This window comes from Macrotis lagotis, chromosome 1 (genome assembly GCF_037893015.1).
Source record: "Macrotis lagotis isolate mMagLag1 chromosome 1, bilby.v1.9.chrom.fasta, whole genome shotgun sequence".
Lineage (NCBI taxonomy): Eukaryota > Metazoa > Chordata > Mammalia > Peramelemorphia > Peramelidae > Macrotis > Macrotis lagotis.
The window spans coordinates 651,715,191-651,729,924 of NC_133658.1; the positions used below are offsets into that span (position 1 = coordinate 651,715,191).

Below are 14,734 nucleotides of genomic sequence, written 5' to 3' on the forward strand. Positions count from 1 at the left end.
TTTAAAAATAGAAGAAAAGTGTTCTTTCAATTCCAATCTTATATGATGTTTTAAGAGTCATAGATAAGAATAATAGCACATCTTGGAATCATGGACTTTCTATTTAGCTCTCTAAATGGGTTACTAAGATCTGCTCCTGCTCAGTTCCCTCCACTCTAAACAGGAAGTCCAATATGGGACAATTCTGCTCTTGGCATTAAGAAACCCAACTGATATATATGTATATATTGTGACCCCACACAGAGAATTTCCTAGGAGGATTCTTTTGATATATCTTCAAGTGTTCTCAAATCTTGAGGATATCATCTTAGAAAATGATTTACCATTTGTAGAAAGAAGTTTGTTTCAAGGAGCACATTTCATTATTTCTTGTACTTAGTATTCAATCAAGTTGATCTTTTGAAAAGTAACATTTCTCAAAGTGCTTAGGTACTTAAACTATAAACTCAAGAAGGAGATGAAGAGAAAGCTATCTCTACAAGGGCTAAGTAGAGAAGGGCATAGATGTACTTTCTAGAAAAATTTGAGTTTTGGCATTTTTATATGTTATTTGTTCAATAGGTTTTGACTCTTTGTGATTCCATTTGGGATTTTCTTGCTAAAGATACTGGAGTGGTTTGACATTTCCTTCTCTAGTTCATTTGTCAAATGAAGAAATTGAGGCAAAGAAGGTTAAGTGACTTGCCCAGGGTCACCTCAACTTGTAAATAATCTAAGGATTGATTTAAACTCAGAAAGATAAGTGTTTTGTCTCCAGGCCTGGTGCTTTATTCACTGCCCCATCTAACTGCTCTTGGTAAAAATTAACAGGACTTTATGTAGTGATTGGACAGCAATTGAAATGCAGCCTACCAATAAGAAAGATGTCTTCAAATAGATTAAACAGGGACTCTTAAGATTTGTGAATAGAATGGACCCCTGTAAAAGCCTGGTGAAGCTATGAACTCCTCAAAATAATGTTTTGAAATGCATAAAACAAAATCCATAGGATTACAAAGGAGAGTAATTATATCCAAAGACAGTTAACAAATACTAAAAGTTCCAACTTCACAGACCTCATGGAATCTGTTCACTGCCAGAGGTCTAATGAGCTCAGGTTAAGAACTCCTAAGAAAGAAGGTGCCAACTATCTTCTATCATTGCCTTTCTCAGCACGGTGCAGTGGAAAGAGCACTGAATCATAGGAGCCTGGTTCAAATCCTACCTGTGTTGCCCACTACTTATGTAAACTTAAGTCACCTAACCTTTCTGTGATTCAGTTTCCTCATACATAAAATGAGACAGTTGAACGACATGGCCTTCAAGGCCCATTCTAGTTCTGCATCTATGATCCTCTGAACTCATCAATTTATTCAAGTAGAGGGTGCCTAGGTTAGTAAATAAAACTAAGACAGAAACTCCAAACTATCTCTGACTGCATTAAATTTAAGCTTATTTGGGGGAAAGGGCAGAAGGGAGAAGACTATATGGAGTCTTTTTTTAACTTTTGATTTATTGAAAATGATGGTATCTGGATCCATTCTTGAGAGAGGTTTGATATGTCAGTATGTTTCTAAGGGAAAAAAATTACATGTTTCTCTTCTGATGGCTACTTCTTTATTTTTCTAATGGGCTTTTTCTTCACCATTGTTTTGTCTGAATACAAGTTTTTATTTGTGTTGCTTCAGACGTGATCTTGCCACAAGCATCTTTCAACCAGACATTAATAGCAGAGTTCACAGTCATTACTGCCAGTGCTCAAACACAAATATTGCATTTGTGTTTGAAAAAGCTACACATCAGATGTTAATTAAGTGCATTTGGTTTTTTTTTTCTGCTTAAACAATCTGGCATAAAGAGTTTACATCACTATCAGTTAACCATAAGGTCTCTACAATATCTGACTCACCAGCCATACAGTATATGATAAATACAGTGTTTCCACACAAGAAAATAGCAGAATTGTCAGGAAAACATCAGGCTTGTTATATTTCCAAGCTACATAATAGCAACTCAATCTCAGTTTCTTTTTCTTTTTAGAAAAAAAGGAATTTAAATAGGAGTAAACACCAATATTTAGAATGATAAATTTTCTCATTAAAGAACACATGGAAAATTAAATCATACCAGAGTTTTTTCCCCCTTCTTGTTTTTAGCTTGCTTCAGGGCGTTGTGACAGTTGTGTTGGAATAAAATTGTGATTTCAACCATGCAGCAAAGAGTTGCATTCTGCCATCAGAACATCTGAATACCATTCTGTTGTAGACTTTGGGAAGGGAGTGAAGCCACAACTTGAAACGAAAATGTTCACATCAGATTTCTAGTTTCCAAACAAGACTGGAGTTATTTGAATTAGACAGGATATAGTGAGATTAGCTTTCCTTTTATAAGTAGAAATTCTTTCAAAGTTGCAATGATCACAGAGGACCAAATTCTACCTGTGTATAATATCAGTGGGATCTCTGTCACTGCCATTATTCTTGACAGAAAGAGCTATAACTTATCATAAAGTAAATGCCTTCTTTGATTAGAAATTTGGAATTCTTGGAGATCACTTATTCACTTCATACTATTATGAAGTAACTTGGTAGTAGCTATTAAAAAAATAATGACAGCAACAAACCCCACCATTCTCCTAAGGGTTGGTGTTCTTAATAATACACAGGAAGGCATATTAAGAAGATTTTGTATTATTTATAGATTCATACAAAATTATGGAGTACAATATTGAGTGAGAAATTCGAAGTATCCATGTGCTTTTAAAAGAGGAGACCAGAGAGGTATTGTGTGAGTGCATGTTTGTGTATGAGAGAGAGAGACAGACAGACAGACATCATGATAGAAATAGCTGACATTCACTGTATTCTAAGATTTGTGAAATGCTTGACAAGTTAACTAGCCAATTAAAAAAAACTGATGCTACATATATTTTACAGATGAGGAAACTGAGAATAAGAGTGTTAAAATAACTTGCCCAGGGTCACATAGCTAGCATGTATCCAAAGAAAAAATGTGAGCCAAAGTCTCTTCTGTCTCAAAGTCCAGTGCTCATTATATTAACCTGGGCTACCTTCCTATCACACATAGATGCCCATATAGAGTTCAAATATGGCAACACTTTTATCAGGATTTATGTGAGTAAAAGGAATGTCAAAATGTGTTCTGTGAAATGTTACAATGATTTACTTCCTGTAGATATTTGGAGTAGGTGATTGGTGTGTGTGTGTGATTTGAAGAGAGAGAGAGATCTATTGACTGTTAGGAAATGTATTTTTCTGTGAAATCAGCAGTATAGAGAAATACTGTAATATGATTCATGCCTGCAGAAGTTCCTATACCAAGGGACCTGCCTGTTCATGAGAGCTGAAATGTTTCATTGTGACCATGTGTGAGAAAAGAAGGAAATGTGCCTTATTTAATAGTTTAACTGGTTCAAGTAAAGCCTGTCTTTCTGATCATGAAAAGAGACCATTACTATGAAAGTAGCCAGGCCAGTGAGTTTTTAAAAAACCCAAATCTCAGAAGTATAAAGAAAAAATAGTAGGTACCTTTCTGGTGGACATTGATAGCATAAGTAATATGTTTGAAAGCAAGAAGAAAAAAGAAATGACAGGAAAATGAACTGGCAATAATAACTAAGGAATTGTTAAATGCAAAAAGAAAGTTACCCTTTTTATACCTTCACTAACTCCCTAGAAAGTTTTACTGTTAGAAATGTATATATTCCCAAATGAAGACATAGACAACTGAGAAGTATTATGCTGCCATTAAGTTAACCAAGTAATAAATTATATATTTAGAAACCTTTATTTAGAACTCAGAAGAATCAAAAATAGCACAGTATCAAAAGTGCATGCTTACTATCAAAAATGCCTACAAAAATATGAAAACCTTACTAAATATATATAGCTTATGGGAAAAGAAAGTGAGTCAATATTTTAGGAAGAATTAAAGACCACATATGGACAGATCAAGACATTAAGATATCTACCAATATTTATCAATAGCTTTAGCACTGATTATCTGTAAGATATTAAAAGAAACAGAAAAGCCTTCTGCACATTGGATAGCACATTAATGGAGATTTTACAGAAGGACATAATGAAAAATCATATAGACTAAAAAGGTAAGGAAAGGTTATGATACATAGTTTGATGGGAAGAGTATCCACACTGGTCAGATGAGATCATAGATCCACTGATGTATATTTTGTATATGCAATGCAAGCAGAACAATGAATGTGCTGGACATTCTGGGCTTCATGATTTAAGTGATCTCAATACTGTTATAAACCATCTCTCTCCTCAAGCCTCCCAGATCATCTCTCCCTGAAGGCTCTCAACTGAGGGCTATTCTGTGAGAGGTCTCCTATCTCCTCTCCTTATCACACACCACTCAGCGATCTTCACCCACTGTCTACTCTATGGTCTCAGATGAAGTGACTTCTTGCTAAGGCATATGCTACCATATATGCCCTTGATTGCATACCTTCCTATTTTGTCCAGCATTACCACAATCAACCTCATTATTTCTTATATTTATTCTCTCCCTATCAACTGACTCTGTTCCTACTACTTAAAAATGCTCATCTCTTAAAAAATCCTTACTTGAACCCAACTTCCTGCTAGTATTCATCTTCTATCCCTCTTACTCCCTAATAAGTTTCTTGAGAAAAGCTGTCTGTTAGGTTTTTGCCACTTGATTTCTCTCTTTTTCTAAACCCTCTACAAACTATTTTCTGATTCAACTGAAATTGCTCTTTCCAAAGTTACTAAAGATTTTTAAATTATTTATTTTATTTTTAATTTATAAAATAAAATTAGAATTTCCACAATAAGCTATAATTTTAAAAAGATGATTAAACATGAAACTATAAATCTATTATTTTGTACTACTTGCTATATGTTTTAAATATATAATAAAATTATCATATATGCATATATTTATTTCCTTTCCCCCCCTTTTCCTCTCCCCCACCCTAGAGATGGGTAGCATTAGGCACAAATATGTATATATACAAAAATCAATCTATATATACATCTATTTATCAGTGTGTTCTCTGGATACAGATAGAATCTTCTTACATATGTCCTTTTAATTAATTTGGGTATTTATAATAGTCAAAATGATTTAGGAGCTTAAAGTTTTAAAAACAATATTGCTGATACTATACACAATGCTCTTTTGGTTCTGCTCATTTCATTCTTCATTATTTCATGTAAATCCATCGATGTTTTTCAGAGATCATCATGTTCATAATTTCTTAATTACATTTTAAAAATCTTCATTCTTCTTGATTTTTCTGCAGCATTTGATATGGTTGATCACTTTCTCTTCCACCTTTACCTTTTTTCTCCTTTCTGTTTTTTTTTGCAAGACATTGGGATTAAGTGACTTACCCAAGGTCACACAGGTAGGCAATTATTAAGTGTCTGAGACTGGATTTGAATTGAGGCCCTCCTGACTCCAGGGCTGGTGCTCTATACACTGTGCCATCTAGCTGCCCCTCCTCTCTGTTTTTTTTAATTCAGGGGTCAAATCCGGCCTCAGACACTTAATAATTGCCTAGCTGTGTGACCTTGGGCAAGTCACTCTTAACTCTATTGTCTTAAATAAAAATTTTTTAAAAATTAATTCATATTAATATGTTTCATTTTTACATTTTCCCCTTCTCCCTGCCAGAGAGCTATTTCATATAACAGAGAAATAGAAAAAATGAGCAAAACTAATCAGTTCATCAAAAATACTGACAAACGTATGTAATGATCTAAGGATTGTCAGGGAGGGATGGTGGTGGTGGTTTTGGTGTTAATTTTTCCAAATCTCTTCTTTGGGGCTATGCTTATTCTTTGTCATTTTACAACATTCACATTTGTTCATTGTGTGCTTTCATTTACATCATTTGGAATCATGGCAATCATTTCAGATATTGCTTTCTTGATTCTGCTAATTTCACGCTATCAGTTCATGTCTTTCCTTGTTTTTGTGTATTCATATTCATAATTTCTTATAGTAAAATAACATTCCCATATGCTAGTGTATCACAATTTTTGTATCCATTTCCAAAGTGATGGACATCTACTTTGTTTCCAAGTCTTTGCTACCACAAAAAAAATGCTACTGCAAATATTTTGTTGTACATGGAGACATTTGTCCTTGGCAATGAATTCATTGGGTAACATACTTAGTAGTAGAATCTCTGTATCAAAATAGTTACTTTACTGTATAATTCCAAATTGATTCAAAAAATGGTTAAGCTGAGTAACAGCTTCCCCCACAAGACAATAATGTGCCTAATTTTCTCAAAGACGTTGTACAGTGGATAGAGTTCAAATTGATCCTCGGATACGTAAAATCTCTCTGCCCGACCAAGTTAATCTGTCTCAGTTTCTTCAACTCTAAAATTGGAACAATATTAGTTCCTACCTCCCAGGCTTGTTGTAAGGAGAGTATATCATAAATAATGTAAAGCTTTTAGCATAGTGCCTTTCTCATAGTCATCACTGAAAAATGTTCATTTCCTTCCTTCTTTCAACACTGACTATTCCCATCTTTGTCATCTTTGCCAGCTTGTGGAATTTGAGCCAAAATCTCAGGATATTTTTTATTCATATTTATTTTATTATTAGTGATTTGGAGCATTCTTTTTTTCCCTTTTCATATTTTCATGACATTGATCTCTTCTGGTTAACTACTTATTGTTCAACCTGCTCCTTCTCAGTCATTTTTACTGGTTAGTCATTCACATTATACTTAGTATATCTTTCCTGGAATTTCTTTTCTTTCTCACTACCCTATCTTCATGATCTCCATCATCTTTCATGGGTTCTAAGCATTTTTATAAAATCTTGAATTAGAATCCTATATGACCAATTGTCTTTTGGACATTTGAACTGGATGTATCATTGGTGTCCCAGCCCAAGCTTCTTTCCTTCTAAACTTCCCTATTACTTTTGAGGGTAATAGTCACCTAGTCTTAGTCATCTCAAATTATACAATCCTTTGCCATTTCTTATCACTTTTACCTTCACAAAAGCTGTCATATCTATTTCTTTCTCTCTACTTACAAAACTACCAAGGCAGCTAGGTGGCACAGTGGACTGATCTTCGTGTTCAAATCTGACCCCAGACCCTGTTTGACCTTGGTAAAGTCACTTAATTCTAATTGCCTCAGTTTCCTCATCTGTAAAATGAGCTGGAGAAGGAAATGGCATTCTACTACTGTATCTTTGCTAAAAAAAAACCCAAAACCAAATGGAATCACATGTCTGATAAACAACTAAACAACAGCAAAGACCACCTTTAATCCCTTTTTCTTAAAAGGCAGAAGGGATGGGTGAGCAGTTAGTCGTGCAATAGCAGGTTCAGGCCCTGAAGGAAGACTTCTGGTTGGTCTTCCTGCCCAAGGCTCTCCTTATTTCAGTACATCCTCTACCCAATTGCCAGAGTAATTTTTCTAGAGCGTAGTTCTGACAATGACTCTTCTGTTTAGCATTTAAAAATCTTCACAATCTGGTCTCTTTCTATCTTAAATTTTCCTCCCCTCCAGGAACTCACCAATCAAGCCACACTAGTTTATTTGCTTTTTCTCATACATCTATCTCCTAACACTGCCTTTGAATCCCCATGCCTGGATTTTTTCCCCTCCTTGGACTTTTTCCTCTTAGATCCTTTGGCTTCTTTCAAAATTCAACTCAAAGCCCACCTTCTGCAGACTGTCTAGCTGCTACTGACTTCTGCTCCAGGATTACCTTCCATTTATTCTCTATATATTATACATATAACTAATTATTATTAGGTGTGTCTAACATATGGCCCTCAAAGTCCATTCATGTGACCTGCATCTGTAACCAAGAAATGAAGGAATGGGTGAACACATCCTCCAACATTGCAACATCAAAGACCAGCTTAACCCTTAACTAATATGGCTCATTTTTTTCAAGTATGTGGTCTCACAGAGAGCTGGAGGTTTTATTTTTGTTTTTTACAAAAGAAATGCATATAGGAATTAGGATCTTTATTTTTAAAATATTATAAGACTCACCATAATTGTAACAGACAATTTTACTGTATGCAGCATTAATTGCTATTTTGTCTCATGTCTTTAAGAATAGATTTCAAGATTTTAGGAAATGCCAATTGCATTTCAGTTTATTTGCTACTCCACTCTCAGTTGACACTGCAAACTTGCAAATGGAATGTTAGAGTTTAAAGAAAAATTTATTCAACTGTCTTTATTGAACTTTTATAAGCTGTACCTGCCTAAAAAATATCCAGCATTTCACAAACATGCCCTATTCATGACATCTGTTTGGGGAGTATATATGTATATATATTCAGCTATTTTTTTTCCTATAAAGCATACAAAAAGTAAAAGTAAAACAATTTCAGAGAAGCATCTTGAAAATATTTTTCTCATCATTACAACCTCTATCAAACCAGATATAAATGCACTGGCATCAAAAAAAGCAGTCATTTGTAATATGGGTTAAATTGTATTCCCAAATACATATCAAATTCTAAATGTGGCCCTTGATAAGTTTTTGTTGGGCAATGCAGCCCAGAAGAGCTAAAAGATTGGACACATTTGATTTCCTTATGAGAAAGGACTATTTTTACCTTTGTATATTTAGAGTTTTACATGGTACCTAGTATGTATTAAATGTTTAATAAATGTTTATTGATTGACTACTTCAAGCATGGGGCAGTGACTCACTTAGGAACAGGGAAAGGAATAAGCTTTTCTGTCTATGGGGGGGGGGAAAGCTCTGAGGCATAAATTTAGTCCATAATGCCTACCTTCAAAAGACCAAAGCAAAGTTCCTGTATCCCTCCCGTTATCCATAACAAGGCTCCATTTTATCTTTCTGTGACTTCTTTTTTTATTATTTGAATCAGTACATAGGGATGGCATTAGATGGAAGTGGTAGACTATTTTGTGATAGTCTGCTGTTGTTGTCCCAGGGGGCCTCTAGAATCTTTGGAGTAGGGGAGAAACATGGTCAGATGTTTGATTTGGGAGACTTCCTTTAGAAACTCTGTAGAAAATGGATTGGAGAGGTGAGAGATATGAGGTAAGAAGATCATACCATTGCTTGTAGCTCACTTGGAGCTATGGAGTTATGGACCCACTTGGCAGTCTGCTGAAGCTAGAATTATGTTTTTAAATGCATGAAATAAAATAGCAAGGATTACAAAGTATGTTAGTGAAAATAAAGATAATTTTCTTTCTATTAAAAAATGGCAGCTGCCTAAAGTCTATCTATGGATCCTTTGAGAGATCAGATAATTTCAGGATAAGAATTCCTGCCTTAGCCCCTTGGAAAATCTCCCATGTTTTGTAATTATCAAGACAGAAAAATTCCTCCAAATGCTTTTTGAATTAATATAATTAATTTCCTTATGCCTGCTGTTGCCTCTAAAAGCTATGTGAACTTTACTCAGGTATTTCCAAAATGAAAATCTTTTAGAAAGTTGTGAGTTCAACATGGCTAATATGGAAATATGATAAATATGCTTGTACATTTACAACTTAATCAGATTGTTTGCTACCATGGGGAGGGAGAAAAGAAGGAAGGGTGGTAGAAAAATGTACCCCAAAAGCTTGCAAAAGGGTGAATATTGAAAACTATCTTTTGAATATATTTGGAAAAATAACTAAAAAAAAGAAAGTTGTGAGTCACTGAAAAGACACTCCACATTATTTCATGGTGAAAACAGGTCAAAGAAAGTGTTGTATTGTTGATCACAGCAGAATAAAGAGAAGTTTCTTGAAATACTTCAAATGGGAATTTGTTCTTATTCACTAATATAATTTTCTAATGATTGTAGGTATTGGTGCTAGTCCCTATGTGATGAACTGCAATGTGACAATCGACTCTCAAGATTTGACCATGGGAAAAAAGATTGCAAGCATGATCAGAGGCTCCAATGTGGATGGACTAAAGGGTGTTCAAGCTATGGCTTTTCCCCATGATGGAAAAATTGAAATAGCTTGTAATGTAGAAAGTTTTGAAGATGAAAAACCTATAGAAAACAAAGGATATATGACATACTATATTCTTGAACATCAATATTCTTACATCTCTCCTCAATCTTTAGAAGCTCAAATTAAAAAACTGGCTCATGATCAGGGAATTAGCACCATTGAAACAGCATTGGTTGGTTTTACACCTCAGGAGTGTAAAGATTGTGCTGAATATGCACTAAGGAAAAAGATTGGAGAATTCTGGAAGAAACGGGAAGGCATTTTCATGTAATTCCAGCAAATGCTGGTTTTCCATTAAATGGAAAGTCAGCCTCTGCTACATTCATTCTTCATTTAGTAGGGATGAAAAGAAGATGCATAGAGTTTGGGTGATTTTGCTTTGAATACCAGGGACATACTAATGTGTGGTAGTTATGAAAGATCTTGAAAGAAAAAAGCTAGTCCTTGGAAAAAAGGCAAAAAAATTAAGTATACACATATATAATCACTAATTGATATGATTAAAGGTAAAGATAGACTTAGTTTAATTAATTATTCTTTCTGAAGCAGCTCTCAATTTAATAACACTTCCTGCTTCCATCAAGTTCTCAATACCTTCTAGCAGTGGATAAAGTAATGTTTGATAAAGTATGCTTTTGGAAATGAGAGACCTGGGTTCAAATTTTGCATCTGACATTCACTTACTCTGTGACCACAGAAAATCATCTAACTTCTTGGTGCCTCAGTTTCCTCATTCATTAAGAAGAGATAATAATACATGGAATAGTTACTTTGTAGAGTTGTTGTATTTTAAGATAATATCTGTAAAACAATGAATCTTAAAATGTTGTAAATATGTATGGGACTAAAAGGAAGTATAATTTAAAAGATTATGTAAATCAGAGTCATAACTAGGAATTCCAATACCTATAGCCAGGTATGAGTTAAGTTAGAGGTACATCAGATTTGATCATTTCTGTGTTGTTGAGAATTATTGGCTATGGAAATCAGGGGATTTGAGGAGACAGAACCATGACTCTTTAGTGTTTGAAAGTCCAGGAACTGGACTGGAAAACAAGATGAAATCACATATAGAAATTACTGTTGAAGAGACTACATGATCTAGTGGTATCCAGGTGATAGTAAGATGTAGATAGATTATAGTGAACTTTAAGGGCAGGGAGAAGTGGTTGCTGAGTAGTGATGATAGAAGGAGGGTCTGAATTGAGGAGCAAGTAATATGTCTCCTCCCAACTTGAAGGTGAGAGGTTGTGGAAGAAAGAACAACCTCTCAAAGAATGTCAAGGGATATTATATATGTTCAGAAGAAAGTTAGTTTGCAGTGAATACCAGAAGGTGGGGGATTATGGAAGTCAGTCAGCCAGGCAGCAAACATTTATTAACCATTTACTATGTGTGAGGCACTGTGCTAAAAAGTAGGCATACAAAAGAAGGTAAATCATGGTCACTGTTCTCAAAGGGATAACTAAGGCTGCTCACCTAGTTTTGATACCTCCAAGGAACTGTAGCATGCACAGCAATCACACCCCAGTAAAACATCTAGGTAGGCAGATAATCAATATCCCTCAAATCTGTTGGTGAGTTAAAGAGATATCTACTCCAAATATTGCTCCAAGATGCCTACCCAAAACACTAGTTGGCATTTAAAACTCTTTAAATTTTGCAAAGCATTTAAAATATTATTTTATTTTTATCCACATAGTAACCGTGGGAGCTATGTCCTATTATTATTCTCATTTTATAGATGAGGAAACTGAAGTTGAGGGCGGTTAAGTAGCTTTCCCAGTGTAGCAGAGATAATAAGTTTCCTCAAGCTGGATTTCAATTCAGGGCTTCCTAATTCCAGCTCCAGGACTCTACCCATTGTACCACCTAATTGCCTATCAGACTACTTGGAACGAATCAGGCTATCTTTAGGATTAATCTGCTTTGTTTTGATAGATACTTATTCAGAAACCATTGACATATAGAGGAGTTTTTCATAGGCCTAATAGCATGATTCACTTAGTAGTATAGCTTAACACAATTCAGAACAGGATAACCGCTGCTAAGGGATGTGGTAGGGAGAACTTTCAGGCCTTGGGGAAGAGGTTTCACTATGTGACTTCTGAGGTCCCTCCATTCCAACTCTGTAATTTTAGGATTGAGGGGTAGGGAAAGCTGTAAAAAATACTCCAATTTCTATTTTCATTTTTTCATGTCCCTCATTATAGCATATGTGTACTCTGGTGGTAATTTTGAGAGCAGGGTTTGTCTTATGTTAAGGATTCATACTGGGCACCATTGACATTAAAAAAAAACAGGACCTTTATAAATTATTTAAAGTTTACAACTCAATAAATAATTATGGGTGGGATAAGTTTTAAAACCACTTTCTTCTTTACTAGCATGTGAGGTAGGTAGTATAAGTCTTATTATCCTGAATTTACAGATGGAGAAGCTGAGATTGAAAATTAAATGACTTGCTCATTCTAGGAAGCATAAGAACTGGGTCCTTGGTCCCCAGTACATTACATTATATACCTCTCATATTGATATGCTTATGAATATGAATTATTTCTATAATGTATATTTCTAGGCTCTAGTACAGTACCTATCATGTAAGAGGCACTGGACAAAGGTTTGTTCATTGATTGATTGATTGGTTTGTTTATTGATTGATTGATTGATTTTAAGTGATATGGAGTATCTAAATTGGGAATCTGAGTGATGAAATAATTTATTGCTGTTGGGTAAGAAGACTGGCATTTGTTGGAAGAAATTTTAAAAGAAAGAAACCAACATGTGGAATACATCTTGTTGTGACAATTAGTGTCTTTAAAGTGCTTAGAAGTTTTTGGAGATAGTCTGTAAATACACAGAATTTGTATTGAATTGTACCCATGATTTTCCATGGTGCTCCTGTATAGCTATAAATGAGTAGAATTTCCTCATGGACTTTGATAAACTTTATTTATCAAGAAAGATTATGAACCTTTCTGGTAATAGCACATGATCTGAATTTATTTAAAGAGACTACAAAAGAAGATGAACTCACTTATTCCTTAGACAGTATTTTGTTATTTATCCCAATGTTCTGTATGTTTTGTATTTAATCCTTGGACCCAACCACTTGCTTTTCTGGCCAGAATTATGATTTTTGTTTTCCTTTGGTTATTTATGATTACAAATAAAAAGTAGAAAGTAAAACAGTGAAACAGTTATGGTATCTGAATATTAGTTATGTGTGCTCCTAATTGTGAGGTGTGAAGCATCTAGGTCAATGTACCTCTGGGTGAAAAATATGGGGGAAAGTGACAACTTTACTCTCCTCTAGCAATTTTTTACAGAGTTATACTAAGATTACAACCTTTTTCTCAATATTTAAAGTCAGTCATTTGAGCTCAATATAAAAATAATATCAGATTGGATAGAAATTGACTTTTAATGTATCAAAGATGACTTTCAATGACCATACTCTTCCATTATATGCCTACATCAATACATATCAAACTGCTTTTTTAGGAGCAGGCCCTGTTAGATTATATCAGTCCAAATAAGGGAATTTTATTAATAAACCCATGAATCCTTAAGAAAATGTAATCTGTAGCTCAAATGGGCACACACACACACACACACACACACACACACACACACACACACACACATATATATATATATATATATATATATATACATATATATGGTTTCTTTTATTCTACTTCTATCTCTTTAATTGACCTTACTTACTGTATGTGAGTTTTAGTTGTGCTTATTTTTTAGAACATAAATCCTCTGCATCAAACTGGAAATTTGAGGCAATTGTGCATTTAAAATTTTTATTAGCTTAATATTTTTGAGTCACAAATAATAGAATTTGAAATATCAGTTAATTCATAAACCATATGAATTGTATGCCCTCCCCATTTCCCTCTCTTCTTTTCCATTTCTCTTTCTCTTCACCATATTTCTATAGTATGTCTTCTTGGACCAACTCTGCATACTCTCGGACTTCTATGTTTGAATGCAAATGTTATCAGTTCCATCCACACAGATCTGGCAAATAGAGCCTTGAACAATGCTAAGGAAGTGAGATGAAATGTTTAGGATTAATATCATAATGGTCATCCTGCTTGGTCTGGTACTTAACAAGTACTATAAATATGGGAGAAAATCTGCTGAAATGAGCTAATCTTTAATATATACCTTCTTCTATGTTAAATACTTATGTAAAAGCTTAAATTAACTTTAAGCCTAACTTCCCATTTTTTCTTCATTTGGGCATATAATGGGTATTATATGGAAGATGGAATCATCCCACTTTAAGAGTTCCCAATGCCTCCCAGGTCATTTTGCTCATCAATTGTGCCCGTGCCAGAACAAAATCAAATTGACATGGACAAGAAAGAAAATTTATCCACTATCAACTGCTTGGTATTACTTTCCCTGCCCAATTTAAAACTTTAAACTTTAATTTCTTTTAAGAGGGCCAAGAAGAGAAAAAACAAGTCTGGGAGTGAAAATTATGCTTTGTGGTTGCTATTTTTTTCCAACAACTTTGGAATTGGGTCATAAAAATTTAAAAACACTTCAATGAAAGGTGGGTTGAGTAAAATGCAGCTGTAAAAAAGCAAAAAAGTAATAGGGAGTGATACTGTCTTTGCATGACATGAAAAGAAAGTTTGAACTGTAATTAGTCTCTACCATCTCGGAAGTGGAGTCCATGATCAACAAAGGACCACTATAATAGAGATCTGTAAGGAATTTATCATTCCCTCTGGCTGAGCA

The 14,734-nt window shown here is 34.4% G+C and overlaps 1 protein-coding gene across 12 annotated transcripts in view; it reads left to right on the forward strand.

Moving 5' to 3' along the window:
• The window catches only part of FTCDNL1 (formiminotransferase cyclodeaminase N-terminal like), a 124,912-nt gene extending 111,700 nt beyond the window's left edge, over positions 1 to 13,212 (forward strand). For 11 of the 12 annotated variants that reach the window (XM_074215368.1, XM_074215369.1, XM_074215370.1 and 8 more), the window contains one exon: positions 9,811 to 13,212. In XM_074215368.1, coding sequence (XP_074071469.1) covers positions 9,811 to 10,238 — 428 coding nt within the window. In that variant the 3' untranslated portion in view covers positions 10,239 to 13,212. The remainder of the gene's footprint in view (positions 1 to 9,810) is intronic. The other variant, XM_074215367.1, reaches the window with a different exon arrangement.
• The last annotated feature ends 1,522 nt before the right edge of the window (positions 13,213 to 14,734 follow it).